Here is a 25,823-nt window from a genome sequence, read left to right on the forward strand (position 1 = left end):
GGTTGGGCACACTGCCCTGGGGCTGAGTCTCCGGTGGAGGGCGGCGGAGACCCGGGCAGGAGGCGGTGGCGTCCTGGGCGGCAAGACCAGCATGGATTGGGGTACCGAGTTGTGGGTGAGTCTTTTTCCCCAGCTCCCACGGTTCTCTCTTGCTGGGGTCCTGGCTTCTCCGCTCTTTGTCCCCGAAGTACCTTAGCCTGGACTCCACGCTTTCCCTTGCAGCTGATCCCTTGGGTCCCCGCCCTCTGCCCTCCGCACTCTCTCAAAAGTTCCTTTGGGACTTTCAAGACGCCCGGAGGACGTAGGGATACTTTGCCCAGGACCCGCATAGGGAAACTGAGGCACAGAGTTGAGAGGAAGACCATCTGAAGAAGTCCCTGGACCAGGCCAGGGAGGGGGGACAGCTGGGTGAGGTCACCTATTTTGAGCGCCCTGGCCTGGCTTGGAGGCTAATCTTACGGCCCCTGGGTCCCTGCCCGTCGCCCGCCTGTCCGGCTGGGAGGGGGAAGGGACCCTTTGGTCACCTTCTGTCCCACGTGGGGCCTTACTGGGTTCCTTCCCCGCTTACAATTGGAACGCTGAGGGGGAGGGGAAGGGGCTATAGGACTCGGCCCCGGGCGCTGGGCGGAGCCACCCCTTACCCGCCTCTTAACCTCACCCAGGAAGCCCTAGAAGTTTCCCTGAATCCTTGTCGGACTATTGACCCCTCCTCTTTCTGGAGGCGGTGCAATCTTAGGATGTAGTGGGGGTGAGCCACTATAGTGGGGGCATCACAGAAGCAGGGGAAACTGAGTCACTCAACTGAGGATCCCGGGGGATCTTGGCGAGTGGGGAAATTTGGCCATAGAGGTCCCCCGACCCTGCTTCCACGCACTTTGAGCTGCACGAACTCATCCCTTCTGTGCCTGATTTTTGTGCCAAGCCCTCTTGATTTTTTGGAATTTGGAGGGGATTAGAGGAGGGGTGAGGGAACTGGCGTGGTTTAGCCTCCTTCCACACCCTTGCTGGCCACCCCGATTCCGAAAGACCCTGCTGTCCGGTTTGGGGCCCTGGCCGTGTTGTCCAGGCCCTTCCCTGGAGGAGGACATGGGGGTTCCCGCCAGCTTCCTGCCTCCCCTGCGCCACGCCGGGGCGGCGCCTGGGGAAGCCAGCCAGCCCTTGCTGGAACCGCTAAGCCCCGAGAGATTGTCCACCCCACCCCACCTCCGCTGTTCCGGGTCGCTGGGATTTCGGTGCCTCCTACCCAGGTGACCCTAACGTTCCCCAATCGCGCTCCTGCAATCAGGATCAGTTTGAGGTGCTGGAACGCCACACGCAGTGGGGGCTGGATTTGTTGGACAAATACGTGAAGTTCGTGAAAGAACGCGCCGAGGTGGAGCAGGCTTATGCCAAGCAACTCAGGTGAGCATGAGGGTGGGTGCTCGCTGCTCTGGGACTCCAAGGGGAGACCGCAGGAGGATCGCGTTCTCAGCCTCCCTGCCTCTGTCCCAACCTTTAGGAGCCTGGTGAAAAAGTATCTTCCCAAGAGACCTACCAAAGATGACCCTGAAGTCAAGTAAGAATGGGAGGGGGAGGGGCGAGGGAGGGGCTGGAGGCGCGGGTCTCTCACCTTCTTAGAGGCCACTCTACCTCACACTTCCAGTCCCACCTCCTGTTAGGAGTTTGGATGTCCTAAGGTGGAATTTACTCGCTTCCAGCAGTGAGCACCCTTTTTGGTTTGTAAATTCTCAGCTTCTAATTTCCCCTCATGTGCTGTAGCTGAGTTATTTGGGGGCTTCTTATTTATTCTTTATATATTTTGGAGAGCGAGATGCACCCACTTATCCACAGAACGCTTGTGGAAGTCAGAGGACAGTTTGAAGGAGTCAGTTCTTGCCTCTCACCATGTGGATCCCAGGGATCAAACTCTGGTGTTTAGCCACAGGCACCTTTACCCCTTATACCATGTCGCCGACCCTAGCTTATAAGGTTTTGGTTGTCCCTTTAGCCAGGACTGGTCTCTTTTTTTTTTTTTTTTTTTTTTTTTTTGTTTTTCGAGACAGGGTTTCTCTTTATAGCCCTGGCTGTCCTGGAGCTCACTTTGTAGACCAGGCTGGCCTCGAACTCAGAAATCCGCCTGCCTCTGCCTCCCGAGTGCTGGGATTAAAGGCGTGTGCCACCACGCCCGGCTAGGACTGGTCTCTTAACCCAAGAGCTTTAATGTATCAGTGACTTTGATTGCCTCTGTTCTCATCTGTGAAATGGGTCTGGTGGCAGAACTGCTTTATCTTGTGTGTTCGAAGAACTGACTTTTTGTGTCTAAAAGCAGTGGACAAAGCTGGGTGTGTTGGTGCATGCCTGTCATCCTAGCACCCTTGGGTTGGTTCAAGGCTAGCCTCCGCTCTGTAGTTAGTTTGAGGGTAGTCTAGGCTACATGCCACCCTGTCTCAAAATTCTAAACAAACAAACTGGTAGCTAGCCTGTAGTTACTTCCAGAAACTTTAAACTTCATTCTAAACCCTTCCTTTTAAAATCTAAAAGGTGAGCTGGGTATGGTGGCAAATGTCTACTATCCCAGCACTCTTGATTGGAAGATTGTGAGTTCTGGACCACCTTGGGCTACTTAGTGAGACTGTAATTTGAATAAATACATAAATAAAAGTTTTACTCCAAAAAGCTCCAGAAATTAAGATAGTTGTTTGTTTGGGATATCTGGCTGGTTTCATTGGTGGCTTGATGTGAATGCTATTCCAGGGTTTCCGAGGATTGGAAAAAACTGTGTGTGTGTGTGTGAGTGCGTGTGGTCTCATGTAGCCCAAGCTGGCCTCAAACTCACTCTATAGCCCAGGGTAACCACAAACTCCTGATCTCCCTGCCTCGGCCTCCAGGATGCTGGGATAGATCTGGGCACTCTACCCACTTAACACCTCCAGCCCAGCCCAAGGACTGAAGACACTGCAACAAAGTCATTTCTTTCTGGAACATAGACAGACTTTCTGGTCACTGTTCCCTAATCCAGACAATTTGGATTAAGTGCATAGTATTTATATCGTCGAGGAGTCCTGAGTCATCTAGAGAGGGTCTGGGCCAGCAGCACAGACTCTGTGCAAATCTTGCTGGTGTATAGAAGGCCTTGAGCATCCTTTATTTTGGTACCCTCTAAGTACCCTAGAAATGGTGGCCATGGCTACTGAAGGATTATCGTATTCATACCTCTAAAGTTAGATAAGGGAGCTAGGCATAGTGGCTTAGATCTGTAATCTCTGCAGCCAGGAAGCTGAGGCAGGAAGAGCAAGGGGTCTCAGTTAGCCTAGGCTATGTAACTGGACCCTGCTTCAAAACCGAAACAAACGCTTGATTCTAGTATTCTGTCACCAGCCAGGGAATGACTCATAGACGATGTTGCAAAGGCTGAGCACGGTGGGCTCACAACTTTAATTCCATCACTTGCGAGGCAGAGACAGGCAGAGAGTTTACATTCTGGACAGAGCTACATAGCGAGACCCTGCCTCAAACAACAACAGTATAGATGTTATAAGCATTGTTCCTCCAAAATTTCGGTTTGCAAAATTCTTCTGAATTAAAGGGCTGGAAGTTAGGGACACAGACTTGTGAACAGATGTAGCTCAAGACTTCGTTCCACTTGTTCCTTTTGCTTTCTCCTTCCTTTTGTCTCTTTTCCTTCCTTCTGCCTTTCTCTCCTTCCCTCCCTTCTGCTTCTCTACCCTCACTTTCTCTCTTCCCAGGGTCTCAAGTAGCAAAGGCAAACCTCAAACTCACTATGTAGACAAGGCTGGCCTTAAACTCTCCATACCTCTGCCCCGCCCTGCCCTGGGATGACAGGCCTATGTCACTGTGCCAGGCCAGGTCCATCTCTGGTGCTGAACTCTGTTTGTCTCCTGCCACCAGGTTCAGCCAGCAGCAGTCATTTGTCCAGCTTCTCCAGGAGGTCAATGACTTTGCAGGCCAGCGAGAGCTGGTGGCTGAGAGCCTCGGTATCCGAGTGTGTCTGGAGCTGGCTAAGTATTCACAGGAGATGAAGCAGGAGAGGAAGATGGTGAGACACCCCCATCCAACCCCTGCTCCTCGCTGAGGACCCTGTTGGAACCTCACTGAGGCTCTCCCGTTTGTTTGCACAGCACTTCCAGGAAGGTCGTCGGGCCCAGCAGCAGCTGGAGAATGGCTTCAAACAGCTGGAGAATGTGAGTGTGTATGGGGGCAGCTGGTAGCTCAGGCCCAGAAGATGTGTGACTGCTTATTCACAGAGCCCCTCAACGTTCTGTGCCCAGGGCCCTTTTCCCTGTGGGGTACTCAGCACACCTACTGTGCCTACACCTTTTATTTTGAGGTGGGGCCTGGAGTAGCCCTGTTGAACTCTGTGTGTGTGGGGGGGGGAGGGGGGGATTTGTACATCATGAAGTGCATGTGTAACTAGAAGACATTTCTGGAGTCAGTTTCCTCCTTCCACCTCTGAGGAGTTTCTGGTGACAAGTACCTTTACCTGCTGAGCCATCCTTTTGATTCTGTTTTGTTTTTTGAGACAAAGTCTCATGTGGTAGTCCAGGTTGGCCTTGAAGTCCTAATCTTCCTGTCTCCTGGTGTTGGGTTGACTGGGCCGATGCACAGCCCATTCTGCTACTGGGGGAAGGCAGGTCCTTCACTCCACTTTTGTCTCCCGCGTAGAGTAAGCGGAAGTTTGAACGAGATTGCCGGGAGGCTGAGAAAGCGGCTCACACTGCCGAGCGCCTAGATCAGGACATTAATGCCACCAAGGCGGATGTGGAGAAGGTGTGTATCGGGTGAAGTCCGGGACAGGCCTCTGCCATCTCCAGTGTGGTGAGGCCAGCACCTGACCACGACCTCCACCCTGCCGTCCCACTGCCCAGGCCAAGCAGCAAGCTCACCTTCGGAACCACATGGCAGAAGAGAGCAAGAATGAATATGCGGCCCAGCTGCAGCGCTTCAACCGAGATCAGGCTCACTTCTACTTCTCACAGATGCCCCAGATATTCGATGTGAGTATGTTAAGCTTGTTGACAAAGTCCCTGAATGTTTGTTAGCTCCCACTTGGGTGTTAGAATCCCAGCTCCTATGTCCTTACTCCTAGATTAAGAGAGTGGAGCCAGCCAGTGTGTTTCCAAGCCAGCTTGGTTTACATAGCAAGCAAGTTCCAGGGGAGCCAAGGCTTAATAGAGAGACCCTGTCTCAGAAGGGAGGAAAGGAAGGAAGGAGTGGGAAAGGAGTGGAGAGATAAAAGGAAGAAAGAAAGGAAGACACTCTTTGATTTTTGAAACTCCTATTCATCCTTCTAAGCCCTAGCTCTGACAAGCTCCAGGTCTCAAATTTCCCTAGCCTTCTTTCCCACTCTCTGTCCCAACCCTGGTGTTAGGATTGTCTATATTCCATGTATTCTTTATCCAGGCTCTGTCTCTTTGTAACCTCCTTTGAGAAGACTCTTCTGAGCTCCTCGGTCCGCTCACCAAACACTCCTGGCCGTGCATCTTCACCCCTGCCCCTGGGCTCATGAGGGCAGATCTGATTCTGACTTCGCTATCAAGCCTGGGGCTCGAGGGCTGAGGGCTTCAGTTTGGAGGTGTTTGCAGGGTTGGCTTACTTACCCTTTACTCTCCTCTGCTCTCCAGAAGCTGCAGGACATGGACGAACGCCGGGCCACCCGCCTGGGGGCCGGGTATGGGCTCTTATCAGAGGCTGAACTGCAGGTGGTTCCCATTATTGGCAAATGTTTGGAAGGCATGAAGGTGGCCGCCGAGTCTGTGGATGCTAAGAATGTGGGTACTCAGCATGCGCCCAGGGGTGGGGGGATGAGGTGTCGGCTGAGGGAGGGTGGCTCCCCAAAGAGTTTCTTAAACTAGCCGCTGGTTGCCATTCACTCCGTGTCCCTTCCCAAAGGACTCACAGGTCCTCATCGAATTACACAAGTCAGGGTTTGCCCGCCCAGGGGACTTGGAATTTGAAGACTTTAGCCAAGTTATCAACCGAGTGCCTTCGGACAGCAGCCTGGGCACCCCGGATGGCAGACCTGAGCTCCGAGCAGCCTCCAGCCGTAGCCGCGCCAAGCGTTGGCCTTTTGGGAAAAAGAACAAGGTGGGGTCCGGAGCTCTTGGGGTGAGGAGTGGGTGGAAAGGGGGGATAGTCAGCCGAGGTCCTCATTGAGTCAGCTCCAGCCACATGGAACACAAAGTCCTGGGGCAGGAATTTTCCTCTTGGCTGTGGGCCCAGGCTGGAGGGAAGGAAACAGAGGAAGGCAGTCCCAAGAGCCCACTGGCTGGCTTCCGAGTCCCTTTGAGCATGAGAGGGGACAGGGTTGGGGGCCTGTGGCATCTTCTACTGAATCCTAAGACCCTTGAAGAGCTCATGTTGGCCTGATAGCTGTGGCATTGCCACCTAATCCCTGGGAGTTGTCCTTCCCTATCTCCAGCCTCTGTTTTTGGGGACCCTCCACTTCCTGTGCATTTTCTCCTTGGGAATTTGACTTTTAGGGTCCAGTGTATACCTTGACACCCCTTGGTTTATCCCTCCCACAGTTACTCTTTCTTTTAGCTATACCTTGCAGTTGTTTTTTTTTTTTTTTTTCTTTTTGTTTTCCCTCTTCTTCTTTTCCATCCCATTTAACTTAGACTTCTCTTACCTGACACCTGCCATCCCTCCTCCCACCTGCCATCCCTCCTCTCTTGAACTTGGACTTCTGGAGTAGGCAAGCACCTGATATCTCCCACCTCTCATCTACCTGCCTGTCCCCCTTAGCCTATGTGTCTGACCACCCTGGCTCTTTAAAAAAAATTATGACTTTTATTTATTTGTTTATTATGTGTATGTGTTCAAGCACATGTAGATGCCACGGAAGGACTTTCAGGACACAGTCTCTCCTGGTCCCAGGGATCAAACTTAGGTCACTGTATTTGGTGGTGGCAAGCAGATTTTTGTACTGAGCCATCGCTTTGTCCCCAGCCTTTACTTTTGTCATGCACTCCTATCTTCTAGACTGTAATTGCAGAAAGCCTGGCAGGTGTCTCACCTCCTGGGGTCCTGTATGAGTCCCTAAGACTCAAGGGACAAAGAAGGCTTGGGGAGTGACTGGGGAGTGCCTCACAGTCTTTAATTTATTAGCTTTTTATATTTGGGGTGTATAGAGGTCAGACGATAGCTTATGGGAATCAGTTTTCTCTTTCTATCCTTGGGTGCTCAGAGCTTGGCACAACCCCCTTTCCCTGCTGAGCCCTCTTGCTGGCCCTGGCTCCCCTTCTCTTACCTCCTCTGGCACCACCCAAACCTTCCGTTGTTCCTTTTATAGGTGTTTTCTGTGTGATCTTATCATTCAGTTGTGGTTTTCTTATCATTATTTTTCCCTCTTTCTCCATTTTGTTTTTCCTGTTTCCTGTGTCCTGTCCGTCCATCCTTCTCCGACTACATCCTCGCGCCTCCATACCTGACCCCCCTTCCTGGGCTCCCACGGTTAGCCACGTCCCCCATCCCTGTCCCTCCTGGGGGGTCACCTACCCTCCACACTGTCTGATGGACCCTCATCCCCCCGTTCTGGCCGCGACCCCTTGGCCATACTGAGCGAGATCAGTAAGTCGGTCAAACCGCGGCTAGCATCCTTCCGCAGCTTCCGAGGTGGCCGTGGGGTAAGTTAAGGCCGGATGGTGGGACCCTGGGCTCTTTCCTGCCGCCTGCTGGGTCCCCCCAGATTCCAGCTTTGCTCTGTGCATGGCCTCACTCCCTAAAATCCCTGCTAGGGGAGGAAGGTGGACCTGGTATCTCAGGAGTGAGAGAAGCGCTTGGGAAACATAGGGTCGCAAATCCTGAACTCAGACCCTGTCTCACCTTGCAGACCGTGGCTACCGAAGATTTCAGTCACTTGCCCCCGGAGCAGCAGAGAAAGCGACTGCAGCAACAGCTGGAAGAGCGAAACCGAGAGTTGCAGAAGGAGGAGGACCAGAGGTGAGCGTGTAAGGTTGGAGGAGACCGGAGTTGAATACAGAACTAAGCAAGGCTGCTCAAGGACTGGGGCATAGCCTCCTCAGTAGAGCACTTGTGGTCTTCCAGAGGGCTACATCCCTGCTGCTACTATGTTTCAATGGTGCACAAGTCTCTTTTGCCAACACAATCTGGGGCTCTGAAGGTCTTGGGTGGAGGTCAGCATCCTCTTTTTTCATTCTTTTTCGGTGAGGCAGGGTCTTTGGGTCTTTTCGGCTAGGCTGGCAGCCAGCAAGCTCTGGATATCCAGTTTCTGCCTACCAAGGTTGCAGGTGGTGTGTGGCTGTGTACCCAACTTTCTACATGGATGCAGGAGTCAGAACTCTGGTTCTCAAGGTTGCTCAGTAAATGCTTTTAACCACTGAGCAGTCTCTTCAGCCCTATACCTTGTCCATTTTGTTTGTTCGTTTTTGCTTTTCTTAAAAAGTTAAGTATTTATTATTATTATTATTATTATTATTATTATTATATCCTTTAATCTGTTTTTATAGTCCAGTTTTTATCCCTGTCCCGGTCCACCCTCTGTTCCACATCTCCAAGAGAATGTCCCCACCTCCCTACCCCCACCCTACCAGACCTCCCCAACCCTTGGGTCCTCAAGTCTCTTGAGGGTTAAGTGCATCTTCTCTCACTGAGTCAAGACCTGGCAGTCCTCTGCTGAATATGTGTTGGGGGCCTCATATCAGCTGGTGTATGCCACCTGGTTGGTGACTTGGTGTCAGAGCAATCTCGGGAGTCCAGGTCTGTTGAGACCGCTGGTCTTCCTATAGGGTTGCCCTCCTCCTCAGCTTCTTCCAGCTTTTCCCTAATTCAACCACAGGGGTCACCAACTTCTGTCCATTGGTTGGGTATACATATCTGCATCTGACTCTTTAAGTTGCTTGTTGGGTCTTTCGGAGGGCAGTCACGCTAGGCTCCTGTTTGTAAGCACACCATAGTATCAGTAATAGTGTAAGGCCTCTGGGCCTTGTCTAGGTCTCACCAAGTGGCCCTGGCTGGCCTGGAACTCACTATATAGACCAGGCTGGTCTCGAAAGCACAGTGATGTCAAGTGATGGCATTAAGGACCTACACTACTACACTGGCTTCACTTGACTTTTTTTTTTTTTTTTGAGTCAGGGTCTCTCACTGGGACCTGGGCTTGCTGAGTAGCCTAGGCTGATTGGCCAATGATTGACCACCCACCCAATGCTGGGATTACAAATATGAAGTCTCATGCCAGGCTTTGTACAATGGAGCTGGGAATTGGAGTCCTGCCTTATGCCTGTGCAGTGAACACTATTGGCTGAAGCCATCTCCTCGGCCACGTCTGATGGTTTTTAAAGAAGATTCCTGCCACATAGCTAGGTGTGGTAGCCTGTGTCTGTAATTATCTGCGTGCCAGAGCCAGAGGCAGGAGGATCCTAAGTTCGAAGCCAGTCTGGGCTTCTTGAGACACTGTCTCGAAACAATAGCAGTGAAGAACAAAAGCATAAAAGCTGGAAAGAGTCCTTTATTTTCCATTTCCTGTAAATCACTCCAGCGGATGGAATCTGGTGAGCCCTTTGTGCGGTCTCTTTCCACACATCACTGAGCAAAAGACAAGAAAATTACTGGTCCCCACAGTGATCTGACTCAGTGGCTAAAGGTACTTGTCACGCAAGCCTGAAGACCTTAGTTTGAACTCAGATGGTGGAAGGAGAAAACCCATTTCAAACAGGTGCTGTGACATATATGTGCACACACAGGCATGCATGATAAGAAATGAATAAGCAAATAGATAAATTAAAGAATAGCCAGCTTATGGTAATATATTCTTTGCCACAACAAACTGTTGAATATAGTTTCTAAGACAGGATTGTTCTCTGTAGGCTAGGAGCTGCCCTTAACAGCACTGGGGGATTCTAGGGAGTAGGGGACATGAAAGGGGGTGTGTGTGTGATACACTCCTAACCACACCCTTAGCCTCTCACTGGGGGACTCTTGACAACGACTCTACCCCTGACCATGCCCCCAGCCCTCTCTCTCTCTCTCTTTTTTTTTTAAAACTCCCTATCCCCACCCCAAGACAGTGTTACTGTGTATAGCCCTGTCTGTCCTAGAACTTGCTCCATACACCAGACTGGCCTTTTAAACTTCATAGATCCACCAGCCTCTGTCTCCCAGGTGCTGGGATTAAAGGTGTGCACCACCACCGCCCAGCTTTATTTGTTTTTATAATTCTTAAAGACTAGATCTGGGTAAATTGCCTAGGCAGGTCTGGAATTTTGAATTCTCCTGCCTCAGTTTCCCAAGTAGCTGGAATGACAAAACTGGCACCTAGGCTCAGTTTCAAAGTTTTTAGGAGACTGCGAAATAAAACAAAATGCCCATCCCAGAGAGCCTTCCCCCATTAATGCTAAGACAGCTCACTGTCTAATCATCGTCAGGAGCTCAGTCAGTCTGAGTCACCGTCTTGATAGGAGGAAAAGGAGAGCCGAGTTATCTAATGCCGAAACCCAAAATATTAACGTGAAAAATCTGCCAGATTGAAAAGGACAAGGAACTCTTTAGTCATTCTTTCCAAGCAACAAAATCCTCTGCCCAGCCTCCTTATATAACAGCAGTGACGCTTGCCACTTGTTAGCAGGTGGCCGGCCAAATTCTGTTTGGCTGCTCACATGTGGCCCTCTCCACAGAATGGAAGTCATGGGACAGAAGCCGTGCTTGGAACTGCATGCAGTCTGGGTGTTTATAGTGGCGTGAAGCATCTGCCTGCCGAGAGTAAAAAACAGCTGGCTTTTGATTTATTTTATCTTTTATCGTGTTTTTATTCATTCTCTTATTTTGTGGCTGGGCTTACCCATGACATGGCTCCTATGCAGAAGTCGGAGGACAGGTCGCTGGAGTCGGTTGGTTCTCTCTTTCCACTACATGTGGCCCAGGGATGGAACTCAGGTCGTTAGGCTTGGTTGCAGGTGCTTTCATCGGCCGAACCATCTTGCTGGCCCCTTATTTTTATATTTTATTTCGAGAACAGGGTCTTGCTAACTTTTCCAGGTTGCCTTGGAACTTCTTCCACCCATGCCTGGCTTGTTTATTTATTTCACGTGTGTGGTCAGTCATGCTTGCAGTGGCCACAGGCCGACCTTGAGAGCAGCTCCTTGGTTGCTGGGAGTTTCCTCTGTGGGTGTGTATGCAGCCTGTATGTGTATGAGCACGTTAGCTGTGCACATGGAGGTCAGAGGGTCTCACTGATGGCTGCTCTCTCTCTCTAGCGCATTCTCTTGAGATAAGGTCTCTCACTGAACCAGCAGCTGCTCTCATGGCCAGCAGGTCTCTTAGTCTTTGCCTCTTCTTAGCTCTGTCCTGCACAGCACTTGAGTTATAGGCACCCATGGGAGCTGCACTGATTTTTACATGGGTGCTGGGGATTCAAACTCGTGTCCTTAGACTGATGCAGCAAGTGCTCTTACCCACAAAGCCATCTCCCCTGTCGGCCTTGTTTGGTTGAGACGGGGTCTTTAACTGATATGCTGCTCAGATATAACTAGAGTGGCTGGTTTAGTCTTTCTGTCTCTGCCTCCTTGATGCTGGGATTACAAGTGTACGACACCATGCCTGACTTTTGACCTGGGCACTAGGGATTGAACTCAGGTCTTCTCGCTTATGTGCTTGGGTTACCCACTGAGTCAACTATAGTCTTTGTTTTGATCTTTTTGAGACAGAGTCTCATTAAGTTGCCTGGGTTGGCCTTGAACTCACTGTTGTAGCAGAGGCTGACCTTAAACCTGCTATCCTCCAGCTCAGCACAGGGACACAGAGACATTTGTCTCCATCCCCAGAGTCTTGCCTCTCCTTGAGCCTGGTTTTTTACTTGGTAAGTCATAAGAGTGTGTGTTTTCCTTCCTTCCTGTCTGTCTGTCTGTCTCTGTCCTGTCGCAGGGAGGCCCTGAAGAAGATGAAAGATGTATATGAGAAAACACCACAAATGGGGGACCCTGCCAGCTTAGAGCCCCGCATTGCAGAGACCCTGGGCAACATTGAAAGGCTGAAGTTGGAAGTGCAGAAGTATGAGGTCAGAGGCATGCCCTGGGGAGGCCTGGTGGCAGGCAGAGCTGCATGAGTCACTGTGGGGTGGGGGACAGGGAGGTGCTTGGGGGGATAGGATCCAGCTGCCTACTATCTAAGGTTTGGGTGTGTGTGGGTGATGTCATGAGGTGACCCCAGGCCAGAGTGGGATGACCTCAAAACCTTGCTTTGGAACTCATGCTGTGATCTCCAACCAACTCTAGGCTTGGTTGGCAGAAGCTGAAAGCCGGGTCCTCAGTAACCGAGGGGACAGCCTAAGCCGTCACGCTAGGCCCCCTGATCCCCCAACTACTGCCCCACCTGATAGCAGCAGTAGCAGCACCAACAGTGGATCCCAGGACAATAAGGAGAGGTAGGTTGGGAAACCAGAAGAAGTTATGAAGTGTGGGCTTGGTATAGCACTGGCCTAGAATCTCCCAGTGAGGGGCGGGGGGGCTGGTCAGGGGTGGAGCTCTGCCTAGAATCTCCCAGTGAGAGTTTTGGGTGTGACAAGGGGGTGTAGCCCCAATTTAGAATCCCCCAGTGAGGGCCTGGGGGCTGGTCAGGGGTGGAACTCTGTCTAGAATCCCCCAGTGTGGTCAGGGGTGGAGCTCTGCCTAGAATCTCCCAGTGAAAGTTTTGGGTGTGGCAAGGGGGTGGAGCCCCAACTTAGAATCCCCCAGTGAGGGCCTGGGGGCTGGTCAGGGGTGGAACTCTGTCTAGAATCCCCCAGTGTGGTCAGGGGTGGAGCTCTGCCTAGAATCCCCCAGTGAGGGCCTGGAGGCTGGTCAGGGTGGAACTCTGTCTAGAATCCCCCAGTGTGGTCAGGGGTTGAGTACTAACCTAGAATCCCCCAGTGAGGAGCTGGGGTGTGGTTAGGGGTGGAGCTCTGCCTAGAGTCTCCCAGTGAGGGCCAGGGGAGTGATTCAGAGACCCTGGGGCTCATGCTCCTGTCTTTTTTTCCATTTCTCAAGCAGCTCAGAAGAGCCCCCTTCAGGAGAAGGCCAGGACACCCCCATCTATACTGAGTTCGATGAGGACTTTGAGGAGCCTGCATCCCCTATCGGCCAGTGTGTGGCTATCTACCATTTTGAAGGTGGGCCTTTAGCACAAGTTAAATGTTTCTGTTTTGACAAAGGAACTTAGTCTGAAGCCTGTAGCTCGGCGGTAGAGTGCTTGAGAGGCGTCCTTGAGGCTCTCCATTCAGTCTCCAGTATTAGCCAAAGGAAAGACCTGGGGAGTCACCTTAAGGAAGGGTTTATTATTTTTTTTTTATTTGAAACCATTTTTATTTATGTTGTGTGTGAGAGAGGTGGGTTCCCTCCTACTGTCTATGTTCTGGGTATCATCTTTTCCCACAGAGCTGCCTCAGGCTCTCAATTTTCCTTTGTATAGTACAGAACCCCAACCAGTGGGATGGTGTTGCCCATATTCATGGCGGGGCTTCCCATCGAAATTCAGACAATCTAGAAGCTCCCTCTCGGACATCCCAGAAGTTTGCCTTTGAGACTAGGAGATCCCAGATTTCCCTTACACCAGGGGATGTAGCAGTTGCTTTGGAGCCATGCCTTCTGATCATCAAATCTGACCTGTCCCCACTACTCCCCAACAGGATCCAGCGAGGGAACCGTCTCCATGTCCGAGGGGGAAGACCTCAGCTTGATGGAGGAAGACAAGGGTGATGGATGGACGCGGGTCAGGAGGAAACAGGGAGCTGAGGGCTACGTGCCCACCTCTTACCTCCGAGTCACACTCAACTGAACCCCACCAGAGGGGGACAAGGGGCAGTGCTGTCAGCTGCTGCTTCTGGGCCACAGGGGGCCCCCAGGACCTTGCACTTTATTCCTGCCCACGTGGCTTTTGGCTGAGACCTGTGTAACCTGCTGTCCCTCACTCACCTCACCTGTCACCCTACGGGGACCCACTTGTGGCTTCCCACGTGGTTGTACATATTGGTCATTTAAGATCTTTCTTCCCGCCGCTTGGTTTGGGCCAAGTTTTGTTTTATATTAAAAAAGTATATATAATTATATAAAGTTCTTGGAGTCTGCACCTCCAGTGTCGGGAATGGATGCCTTCAAAAGGCATCTCTGTGGAGAGGTGGCTTGGTAGTTGGGTTTTGGATGCTCTTGCAGAGGACCAGGAGTTGGTTTTCAAAAGCAGCTCCCAAAGCTCACAGACATCCAAGCCTAGGCCCCCTCTGGCCAACTCTGGCAGTCACACTCATACCTGCATGTACCCTGCCCAAGTTAAAATGAGATAAAGGCTTTCTTATGAGCCCCGTGTGGAATAAATGGAGGTGAACCTAGGTGCGCTCTGGCAAGCCTGCCTTGTGCATGTTACCCATGCTTGTGATCTCCATGCTCTAGAACAGGCATGTCTACCTTCCGTTTCCCTAGAGTGCACAGAGATTTCCCAGCTGCCGGAATGAGTGGTTCATACTGGAGCGTGAGGATGGTCTGTGGATACTTAAGTAGGTTTATTGGTAAAAAGGAGGCAGCTGTTACACCCCAGTCTCTTGGGGTCTATTTTTGCACCCCAGTCTCTTGGGGTCCATTTTAAGAGGAAGATTTTTATAAACTTGGACCTGGGATGGGAGCAGAATTCAAAACATTTTCCCCATAGTTTTCATAGAGCCCAGGCTGGCCTCAAACTTATGTAGCTAAGGATGGTCTTGAACTCCCGATTCTCTCATTTGCATTTCCCAAGTGCTGGCGTGATGGATGTGGGCACCAAGTTCAGTTTGTAGCCTCTTGAATAGCTGGAGGCAGCCTCCTTGGGGTCCCTCCAGTATAAGAGGGATGGGGGATGGGCTCTCAGCCATGAGGTTCTTAGGTGATGGGACAGGATGCTCAGGATGTGATGGAACTTCTGTATGTGGTCAGCTCTGGCGGCCTGGACTCCCTTGTTCCCCCACAGTAGGCAGCACAGGAAGTTGGTGGTCAGTGTCTCCCATAGTGCTGGGTTGGGTCTGAATCCTGTAAGCAAGAGTCGGGTGCCCTGGGGGTGTGGCTCAGGCCTCTCCCATACCTGTCCTTTAATGCTAAGGACTTTGACCTGGTAGGAGCCATGGGGGAGTGCCTGGGCAGGGGTTAGCAGAAGGGTACCCCTTGATCTCTACAGGAGAGCAGGTTGCAGGACAACCATGGGGCACAAGGGTGGCCAGTCTGGATGCTCAGTGCAGGGGTCCCTGCCTTAGGGGACATGCCTGGAAGGTGGGATTGAGGGGTATGTCCACCCAGCTTACCCCTTTCGAGGGTGGAGACATCTGAGGTCTTAGAAATGACCCAGCATAAGAGTCTTAGCAGTTGGGTTGGGCCCAGCAAAGAGATGGGATTCTGACTAGGGAAGGGGTCTTGGAGGGGATCCCAATGATCATCTGGGAGAGGATCTTCCTAGGCCAGAGGTTGGAGTGAGACACCATGGGTGTAGCTCTGCTGGCTCAGTGGTCCCTTTTTTTGTGGGAAGCAATATTTGGTGTTCATGACTGCAGTTAGACCCCTCTCCAGGGGTGAGGGGCCGTTGTTCACCTTGCAGGCACTGGACAGCTGCCCTGCGAAACAGGGGTGCATCGTGGGCCACCTGTCGGGCCCCAGGCAGGATACGCAGCAGCAGCAGCAGCAGAGGTGGAGGCAGGAGAATCAGTAGCTCACTGTCCACTACGCAGTGACTTTGAGCCCATCCTGGCTCACGTGAGACCCTGTCTGAAATTCAACAGAAGAACCCTCCATACCGAGTACCTGAAAGGCCTGGCTGCAGCCGGGCTGTCTGTGAGCACATCCTCACTGAGGCTGAGCATCAGTGGCCTCTGATGACTTAACAGGCTTGGAGACCACAGCTCCTGTGGCCTGGGACAGTGGGCACCTGCAAGTCATGTAACTTTGGACCAGGGCAAACATGCTGGCAAATCTCTCATCTTTGAGCTGAGAGAGAGCCTGTGGGCGACCAGGCCTGGGATGCAGTGCTACTTGGAACACCTCAAAATGTAGAGTCTTGCCTCGTCAACGGTAGGAGATTACCGCAGGGGACTCTGAGTCACGAACAAGGAAGTCACCATCTTGTCGTAGAAGGGCTTCAGCTTCCTGATGATGCTGAACAGGTGGCATGTGTCCAGACCCCTCCCCTTCCACACTGGACAAGAGCCACCCTGAGTCAGAGGCTCCACCCAAGACCAAGGCCCCAGTCCCTCACTGGGGGCTTCTCCATTGGAGGTGAGAGGTCATGGTAGGGTGAGGAGGAGGACTTTACTCCTAATCCATGCCCCCAGCCCCTCACTAGGAGATTCTAGGCAGTGACTCTACTCTTGAGCCATATTCACAGTCTCAAATTGTGGGGTTCTGGGCCAGTGTTGTACTGCTGGGCCTTGACTCCAGAATTACTGAGTTTGTAATTTTTTTTTTTTAAGAGAAACTCTATGTGATCCAGGGTGGCTTTAAACGGTAGAGCCTCTAGAGTGCTGTGCTTGTAGGTGTTTGCTACTTGGTGTTCTTACTTGGCTCTAAGAAGTTTTTATTTTATTTTTTTTTATTTTGACAGGGTCTTACTACATAGCCTCGGCTGATCTGGAACTCACTCTGTAGACCAGGCTGGCCTTTAACTTGCAGAGATCAGCCCACCTCTGCCTTCTGAGCACCAGGATTATAGAATGTACCACCACACCAAACCTGAGAGGAATTCTTTGATTTCCACTCTGATTTAGAATCTGAGTATCATCGCTTCTCGGCCTTTTGACTAAGATCAAGTATAGAATCTGAGTATCAGAGAAGCCAAATTCATTGTCCATAGTCCCAAAGAATGTAAGTCTAGGACCCGGACGCAGAATGTCTGGCTCCTGGGCAATCACTTTAGCTCCCTGTCTGTCATAGTTTATTGTAGTTAAGTGAGGGTATGGTACCTCTGCTCAGTCTCCATTACCATCCTCAACGGTATCCCAGGAAAGGTAGATTTCAGTTCTGAGACTGACAGCTCCTATGTATCCAAACTTCAAGAGTGTCTCTGGTCCTCCAGCCCACCTAGTTCTAGCAGACCCTGGCTCCAAATTGCTCGTCTAAGATGAAGGATTTCTCACATCTGAGTGGGAGAGTCTTCCCACCAGCCTGCAGGGTCAATACCTCTCGGCAAGGTCTCAGGGCTGGCGGCAAGGTCATCTTTCTCTTGTAGTGCCTGCTTGGAGCTCTTGGTGGAGAGCATCAGGGATGAGCCTGTCTCATTCTTTCACAACTGCAAAGTGGGAGCACTGAGTCCTGCACACTGAGGGGCTGGGTGCTACCCTTGCACCATTATCTAACTTTTGAAAGCGGCAGATTCATTCATTCATCTGCTCTAGTCAGTTTTTTAAATGTCAACTTTACATAGCACAGAGGCACCTTGGAAGGGCGTCTCAGGTGAGGGCTTGACCTGATCAGATTTAGCTGTGGGCACGTCTGTGGGGGATTGTCTTGATTGTTAATTGTGAAGAAGGGCACAGACTCTCTGTGGGTAGCACCACTTATTCCCTGGGAAGGTGGTCTTGGGCTGTATGAGGAAGCTAGGTAACTGTGTGTGAGCCAGCAAGCGGTGTTCCTTCAGTGGGGGGCTGTCACCCAGAAGCTGCAGCAATCCTAGTCCTCTCCTAAGCTGCTTGTGGTCAGTGGTTTATCCCAGTATCAAGAATGAAGCCAGAAGGAGCACACATTCAGCACACAGAGCACTGGGTTTCATTATGACATCTTCAACCTGCTTATAATATTCTGTTCATAGTCACCCCATCACCCCTCTAGTATTTAAAGATTTGTGTATATGTGTGTGCATGTGTTTATGTGTGTGCACATGTATATGTGTGCACGTGTCTGTATATATATGTGCTCCTGGGTGTGTGCACAGGTGTCTGCACCCTTATGTGCATGTTGAAGCCAGAGGTGGATATTGCATTTCTATTACTCTCTGCCTTATTCCTTGAGGTGGGGGTCCTTCAGCAAACCAGAAGATTGGCATTTTGGCTAGGCTGCTTGGCCAGTGAGCTCTGGGGACCTGCCTATCTCTGCCCAATGCTGGGTTTACCCAATGCTGGGCTTACTGGAATGTGTGATCATGGCCAGCTTTTCACATGGGTGCTGGGGACATGTGTGCCAGCATTCTTTCCCACTGAATTACGTCTCTCGCCCATTGCCACCCCCTCCTGTCTGCACCCTCCATTGTGCTGGTTCTCCTTCACTTCTAAGTAGTTCACCTTTTAACTTCATAGCATATACATGCCTGTATGTACATCTAAGTATCTGATCATATGTAGTTTACATACAAGAGAAGAAACAGGGTATTTGTTTTTCTGGGTCTTGCTTATTTTAATTAACACAACAAATCTCCAGTCCCATCAGTTTTCCTGCAAATGACATATTTTGTTTTTTTACAATTGCACGATACTCCATTATATATACACCAGATTTCCCTTTTATTAATCTCCAGTTGTTTTTGGAGATAAAAATCTCATGTAGGCCAGGCTGTTCTTAAATGCTTTCCTCCACTTCTTGAGTCCACACGTCCTTCCGAGTCCATATGTCCTTCCTATTTATGTGTTGATGGACATCTATGAAGACCTACACTGGTTGTTGTGAAGAATCCACATAGCATTACTGCTCAAATGACATACTAGATGAGATGAGCACGTGTGTGTGTGAGCGCGCACACACACACAGAATGCATATGATAAACAAGCAATTTGCAGCCATATTTGCATATATATATATATATATATATATAAATGTTCTTAAATATATATGTTGAAAGAGGGTCACATTGTGCAGCCCTTGCTGGCCTGGAATCAGCTATGTATTCCAGACTGGCCTGGACATCACAGAGATCTGCCTGTTTCTGCTTCCTGAGTGTTGGAATTAAAGGCGTGAGCTAGTATGCTTAGCTAATTTGTGTGTATGTATGTGTTGCTGGGTTTGAACCTAGGGCCTCCTAGGTCTAGGCAGGTACACTGACACTGAGCTACCTCCCAGCCCTAAGTATCTCACACTGGCTATATTCTCACTGGGGGTTGAGCCAAATAAGATAATTTTGTATATAAATAAATACAGCACAGTTATTTATAAATAAATATATATTACAGAAAACAAAATGATATATACTTGTCCTACTTTGTTGCTGTGAACAAACCCTGATCACAAACAACTTGTGAGAGTAGAGGATTTTATTGGGTTATACTTCCAGGTCACACTTCATCTGTGGGGCAAAAATGGGGTCCCGAGACTGCTTAGTGCTAGGGCCGCTGAGCGAGGCTAAATGTGGGAAGTATGACTGCGTGCACCCCACGGAGCCACCAGGCAGGTAGGCTGTAGGAAGCCGTGGGACCCTGCTCTGGGGGGTGGGGAATATGCAGCCTGAGGTCCCCGAGGACCTGTCGGAGTCGGGCTCCAATTCTTGGGCACTACAGTTGCTGCTGGGTACCGCGGAAGAGCTGGTTCTGGGGTCCCTGGGCTGCACGGAGGCCAGGGACGTCAGGTTCTCTGTCTTGGACACTGCAGCCAGATGTCACGGAAGAGCTGAGAACAGAGTGGGACCCTGGCTGGACTCTGGCCCGGGTCAAAGGGAAAAGGAGCAGGGAGAGGGTTCTGGCTGGTAACTGCAGGAATGAGAGCCCTAGGCTTGCTTGCTCGGGTGGGTGGCTTGGTGGTGAGAAGCTTGGCTTGACTGGCAGCCATGGCTGGATAGCAGGGAGGCCTCCTGGAGGGAGGTAAGACCGTGACTCCCTCCCTCTGTTCCATTGCTCCAGCATGGTGGGTCCCTGATGAGCAGAGATGGTCTGTGGTTTTAAGGCATTTATTGTAGAAACACAGAGAGAGGGAGAGAGTAGGGAAGTAGAGGCCGATCGTGGCCATGTGAGGGGGGGGGTGGGAAGGCGAAGAGAGGGGGAGCAAGGGAGCGAAAGTAAGAGCAAGAGAATAAGAGGTAAGAGATCCGAGGAGGGGCAAACAGCTCCTTTTATAGTGGGCTGGGCCATCCTGGCTGTTGCCAGGTAACTAGGGAGGAGCATACCTGGCTGTTGCCAGGTAACTGTGGTGGTGGAGTCCAGACAGAATACCAGGAGCTTGGGGCATTGCCTATGTGACTGATGGCTACACACCTCTCTGTGGGGGGCTCTGGGAGGCTGTATCTGCGACAGGAGCCAGGGGCCATGGGACGTGGCCTAATACCTGCCGTCCCTCTAAGGCAGAGCCACCATCTACTGGGTCACTGGGGTTCAAGGCCTGTGCTCGACTGGGGACCAGGTTGTCTGTGCATAGCTCACTGCCACACATCCATCCTTGACTCAGACAGGAACCAAAGCAGAGGGCTGGAGAGAGGGCTCAGCAGTCAAGAGCGCAGACTATTTTTGCAGATGACCCAAGTTTAGATCCCAGCACCCATATTACAACCCATAACAGCCAGTAACGTCAGCTCCAGGGGATTCCACAACTTCTTCTGACATCTACATTTCCTGCCCTGCACCTATTTGTGGCATACATTGGGTCACACACATTTACACACCCACCCCACACACAGGTAGAGAGAGACATTTATCCATACACATGCATATGTATACCAGAAATGAAGCAGGAGCACTGGTCCTCTGTTAGCTTCTTATATAGCTCAGGTTCACCTGTGCAGGGGTAGACAGCCCACAAGGGGCTCACACTCACACGCAAAAGAGAGACAAAGCAGATGGAGGATATACACACATAGATACATAAAATCTGGCCATAAGTAACATGCTTAGCTTTGTTACCATCATTTATGTTGGGTACTGCTGCTTATGACTGTAAACTCAGCACTCTGGAGGCTGAGATAGGAAGCTCTGTGAAACCAAAGCAGGAGCCACATTGTTATATATTGTTACTAAGTCTCCATGCCTCCCACAGCCAAGCATTAGATGAAGCTTGTGTATATACATGTGTATGTATAAATGTCTCTCTCTGCATGTGTTAAAAAGTCTCCATACCTTACAAGAATAAGTTTCTATTTTCTAAACCTAAAGCTAATGTATCCTGTAGTCCATTTTGCTCAACCTATGCTGAACTTGTAACCCCACAAGGCATACCCACCTTTTCACATGATGTATTCTCTCACAGTTCTCAAAGGCAGCTTTGAGCCCCGAGTGCCCCAGTCTTCTGTCCAGGTGCTAACAGCCAATTCTCTCAACAGCTGTCTTCTATCAGTCCCAACCCTTCCCCAAAAGGGATGGCAGAACCCATTGAGAGGCTGCTCTCTGAAATCCCAACTTAGGGTGAGGCAGCCATCTGGTCAGACTAAATAAAGCTTGCTTAAACAGACAGTCATAGAAATTCCCCCCCCCCCCTCAGGTCCTAAGTCAAGGCTAGTCTGGGCTACAGAGTGAGACCCAATCTGAAAAAGTTTTCCAAACAGTAAAAATAAAATTGAACAATAATATTAGATTTTATTGATGGGAACTGCACATCTGTGGGCTCCTTGCCAAGATGTAAGATGTTATATATTACTTTCCAACAGAACACAATTTTTGTTTATTGTTTTGAGGGTCTCATGTAGCCCAGGCTGGCTGGGAACTCATTATATAACCCAGGATGCTTTTGAACTCCTGTCTCCACCTCCCCCGTGCTGGGATGACAGGCAGGAACCCCCAAGCTGGGCTTGTTTAGTGCTGGTCAGGGAACCTGAGGCTTCATGCATGCTAGGCTCTACTACCGAACCACAGGCTGAGCCCTCCTTCCTCCCATCCCCATTTGAAATTCAAACTTAGAGACTACAATTTTACATTTTGAGTTTCTCCATGTATTTGGGAATTTTGTTAGTATATGATAATTAGGTTTTAGGTCTTAGACATTATTTCACAAGCTTCAGCCTGTGTCTCAAATATGTCAGAAAAATCATATTGGATGGGTTTTTTTTGTGTGTGTGTGTGTGTGTGTGTGTGTGTGGTCTGTCTGTCTGTCTGTCTCCCCATCTCCAGATGCCATCTAGGAGTCTAGGAGTCTAGAAGTGACCCAGGCCCAGGCTTTGGGAAGAGGTGCACGGCAGGATTCCTGCTTTTTGAGTCACTACTTCCTGGAAAGAGGGGAGGGGGGCAAGGCGACCTCAGCTGAGACCTGTGCCCTGGGGGTGGGGTGGGGGTGGGTGGGTGAGGCAGGAGGAAGCTGCTGCACGCGCTGCATACCTAAAGCCAGGTGTGCTCCAAAATATGCACACTTCCTGTTTGTCACCTAGGTAACTCCGCCCCCTCCCACTCCCCATGGTCCTGAACTTTACACCTCATATAGAATTTTCGTTTCTCCAGTAGCCAATGGAGGAATGGGGGCAGGCGCAAACTCTAGTTCAAGTTTGGAAATCTCAAGGAGTGCACAAGTTAGCTACAGATCGATGGAGTCGTTATTGTCTGGGTCTTTTGGGGGATAATTTACTTGGGCAGGGGAGCGTAGGGGTGGGGAAACAGGGAAGGGAATAGGCAGACTTGAGAGAGATCTGTGGGTCTACTGTGTCTGTGTACAGCTGCACAAAGATTCAGGGGTGTAGTCTCCAGCAGACACCCCACAGATTCAGGTGGAGTTGGGATCTGGGGAACCTCAGTTACCCCAATCCCAGCTACAACCAACAACCAACAGAGAGATGAACGAAGATAATTTCTAATGGTCCCTCCTGGTTTAAGTCATGAAACAGGAAGATTCGAAAAGGAAGGCTAGGGGGAGCAGGCTTTTTTTTTTTTTTTTAATTTAAATTTTATTTAAATAAACCACGTTCAAATTCATTTAAATTATATAAAAATTAATTTAAATGACAGACCAGGTGCCCAGGTTCGAGGATGATGGTCAGAGGACAAATCTGTAGAAAAGGCTCTCTCCTTCCATCTTCACGTGCGTTCCAGGGACGGAACTCAGGCTAGCAGGCTTTAGGGACAAGTGCCCTCATCAGCTGAGTTATATTGCCAGCCCCACGCGGACTGGCGTTCTTTAAGTATGAAAGAAGGCGATAACTTGGGAGCTGAGACCTAGGTTTAGACTGAAGCAAGCTCCGAGAAGTTTTGGGACGCCTGAGAGGTGTGGTGGTGGGGTATGGCGAATGAAGAGTAAGGCGGTTAGACGGGCTAATTTTGATCTTTTCACAGGACCAAAATGCTGATGTGGGTGAGGAGTGGACCAGAAAAAGAGGCCAGGAGGGGCGACCACGCAGTAAGAGGCGCGCCCCGTTTTAGCCAGTGACCACAGGGGAGTTTAGGAAAGGTTTTGGAGCCAGCCAGGGAGGGAGGGGCAGATCCGGATTTGCGATGGCGCACACGAAAGTGGAAGCCAAGAGTGTTTCCGCAGAGAGCAGGAAACACGCTGGGAGCTGCGCGAGGGCCATCTAAGACACGCCCGGGTTCCCGGACACGCATGACGCGTGGCTATTCACTTGGAGAGCTATTCCGGCGCCCGCAGACTGTCTTGGATAGATCCTAAGGGCTGATGGCTCCACCCTGACCAGTAGGGAGCCCGGGATCTAACAACGACCACTTCCTCACTTACCTGGAGGGGACTCGGGGGATCCGACGGGACTCAACCTGAAGGCTCAGCCAGTGAGAAGCAAAATGCCCACACCCCAGCTAGGCCCAGCCTCCGCTGCCCTCACCTGGCTGGTGCCCAGCCCCGGCCCCTGGCTCCGCCCCTATAAGTCCCGCCCCATCGAGGCCCTCTCCGTCAGGCCCCGCCTCCATAGGAACCTCCCAGGCGCTCACCCAGCCCCTTTGGAACAAGTTCCCGTCGGAAGCCGCGCTCCCTTTGAACCTGTGTGTGTGTGTGTGTGTGTGTGTGTGTGTGTGTGTGTGTGTGTGTGTGTGTATGTGTACGCGCGCGCCTGTGTATATGTGCGCGCGCGTGTTTGTCTTGTTCTCTATAGATTCCTTTTCCTTGGCATCTCCAAGTGGCCTTTACTTATTGTCCAGTTCTTTAAACAGACGCCCCACCTCCTCATGGCCACGCCACTAGTGCTGGAGTTTGGGAAACTAGAACGACTTTTACTCTTTCCTTCTTTTTCCTCTTCTTTTCCTTCTCCTATCTCCCAGCTCCTTTATAGCACTCAGCTATGTATCCGAGGATGACTTAGGCTCCTGATTCTTCTGCCTCCACCTCTTGAGCGCCGGGATGACAGGTGTGCCATATCTGGTTTATGTGGTGGCTGGGACTGACCTGAGAGAGCGCCCTGCCCACTGAGGGCCAGCCTCAAGCTTTGGAATGACTTTTACCACATGCCATGACTCCCTGAACGAGTTGAGGGTGTCTCTCCAAATCCCCAGGTATTCAAGTCGGTTCAGGGCAGCTCTGGGGCTGTGGCGTCAAACCTGCAGCTTCCTCCAGGCCCGCCCCCGCCCCGGTTTGAAATTGAGAAACTTGTGAGAAAGGCGACAGTCTCCCGCTAAAGACGGGATCGGGCTGGATTTTGGGACCAGGACGAGGAAAGAGGGAATCTTTTCTCAGGTTGGGGGTGGGGCTGTATCCTGATGCCTGGAGAAGAGTTAGAGGAAGTTGAGGGTTGGGAATTTGCGGCAAGAGAGGCAATACTGTGTTTATTCAAAGGCCACGTTTGTACACTGGCCCAGCACGCAGGAATCAGGATTTCAACGTCAGCCTTAGATACACCACAAAGTTCAAGGTCAGTCTGATCTCTACATGAGACTTTAGTAAAGTATTCTATATAATAGAGGCAGCCCTCATTGAACTCCTACGGTAAACCAAGACAATTCGGCTTGCCTTCTCTTGTCTCAACGGCTCAGTTTTCAGTTACATCCTCCTAGGAATGAGAAATGTACCATTCATCCCCATTTTCTCTATGGAGAGACAGAAGCAGGAGACGAGAGGAACTAAGCCATTCGTGCAAATGTACCTCAGCTTGGAAGTGGTGGAGATGGAATTGGAATCTAGAAACCTAGTGGGCGCTCTCCAGCTTGCCTCTCGTTTTTTGTTTTGTTTTCACTGCCTGGCCTTCCGACCCTAACTGCGTGCAAAGAAAACAAATTGTTACCCGGCTTAGAGAAGAGGGAGAGGACACGTAGGAAGTCACAGACGCCAAAAATAGGGAATAGAAATTGTCCTCGCCTGTAAGGTTGCAAAAAGGGAGGGTTTTCAGGTTGTACCCACCCCTACCCATATCCTCAGTACGTAAATGAGACTCAGGCTGGTCCAGCGAAGCCGTTTAGCGCCGCCTAGAGTCTATAAGGATAAAAGGTGGGGTGCTAAGGGAGCGGCTTGGAATCTGGTGGGTTAGTCAGGGAGAGGCTTGCTTGCCAAGGTAATTTTAGTTCCTGATAAGCTATGGTCAGGAAAGCAGTACATATTTGTTAAATAAATCAACTAATAAATGACAGGGAAGGGCACTGGTGACCTTGACTTGGATGAGAACTCACAGCAGGGAAGGTGAGCTTATAGTATGATAATTGTCAGGCTTGTGGGGCACAGTCAGAGTTTGAAGAAGGGGAAAAAATAGGGAAGGGTGGAGGAGGGCTGTGGCTTAAAATTTAGGAAGACATAAGGAAAAAATGACATTTGGGGGCTGGGGAGATGGTTCAGTCAAATGCTTGCTACTCAAACGAGAGGACAAGAGTTCAAATCCCTAGGGCACAATTAAAGCAGGAGGAGGTAGTTTGTGCTCTTTAATCTCAGTGCTCCTAAGACGAGATGGGGGCAGAGACAATTCTGGAAGTTCAGCTAGCCAGGAGCAGTTAGCCCATGAGTAAGAGAGACTCTATGTTAAGTTATGTGGAAGAGAGAGCCTACCCTGAGGCTGTCCTGCCATCTCAACACACACGCCATAGTGTTCTCTCTCTCTCTCTCTCTCTCTCTCTCTCTCTCTCTCTC

At 50.6% G+C, this 25,823-nt stretch overlaps 1 protein-coding gene across 4 annotated transcripts; it reads left to right on the top strand.

Moving 5' to 3' along the window:
• Nucleotides 1-14,038, top strand: Trip10 (thyroid hormone receptor interactor 10). 4 transcript variants are annotated; one of them, XM_021186198.2, is made up of 15 exons: nucleotides 1-115; nucleotides 1,286-1,401; nucleotides 1,499-1,555; nucleotides 3,889-4,036; nucleotides 4,119-4,181; nucleotides 4,663-4,767; nucleotides 4,866-4,994; nucleotides 5,622-5,768; nucleotides 5,890-6,084; nucleotides 7,458-7,625; nucleotides 7,832-7,941; nucleotides 11,881-12,013; nucleotides 12,231-12,379; nucleotides 12,981-13,102; nucleotides 13,619-14,038. In XM_021186198.2, the coding sequence occupies exons 1-15, from the start codon at nucleotides 92-94 to the stop codon at nucleotides 13,765-13,767; spliced, it is 1,815 nt and encodes a 604-aa protein (XP_021041857.1). In that variant the 5' UTR covers nucleotides 1-91; the 3' UTR covers nucleotides 13,768-14,038. The 4 variants fall into 4 exon arrangements, with proteins under 4 accessions (XP_021041857.1, XP_021041858.1, XP_021041855.1 ...); XM_021186199.2 differs by having other exon boundaries at nucleotides 12,984-13,102; XM_021186196.1 differs by lacking the exon at nucleotides 7,458-7,625.
• The last annotated feature ends 11,785 nt before the right edge of the window (nucleotides 14,039-25,823 follow it).

This window comes from Mus caroli, chromosome 17 (assembly GCF_900094665.2).
Source record: "Mus caroli chromosome 17, CAROLI_EIJ_v1.1, whole genome shotgun sequence".
Lineage (NCBI taxonomy): Eukaryota > Metazoa > Chordata > Mammalia > Rodentia > Muridae > Mus > Mus caroli.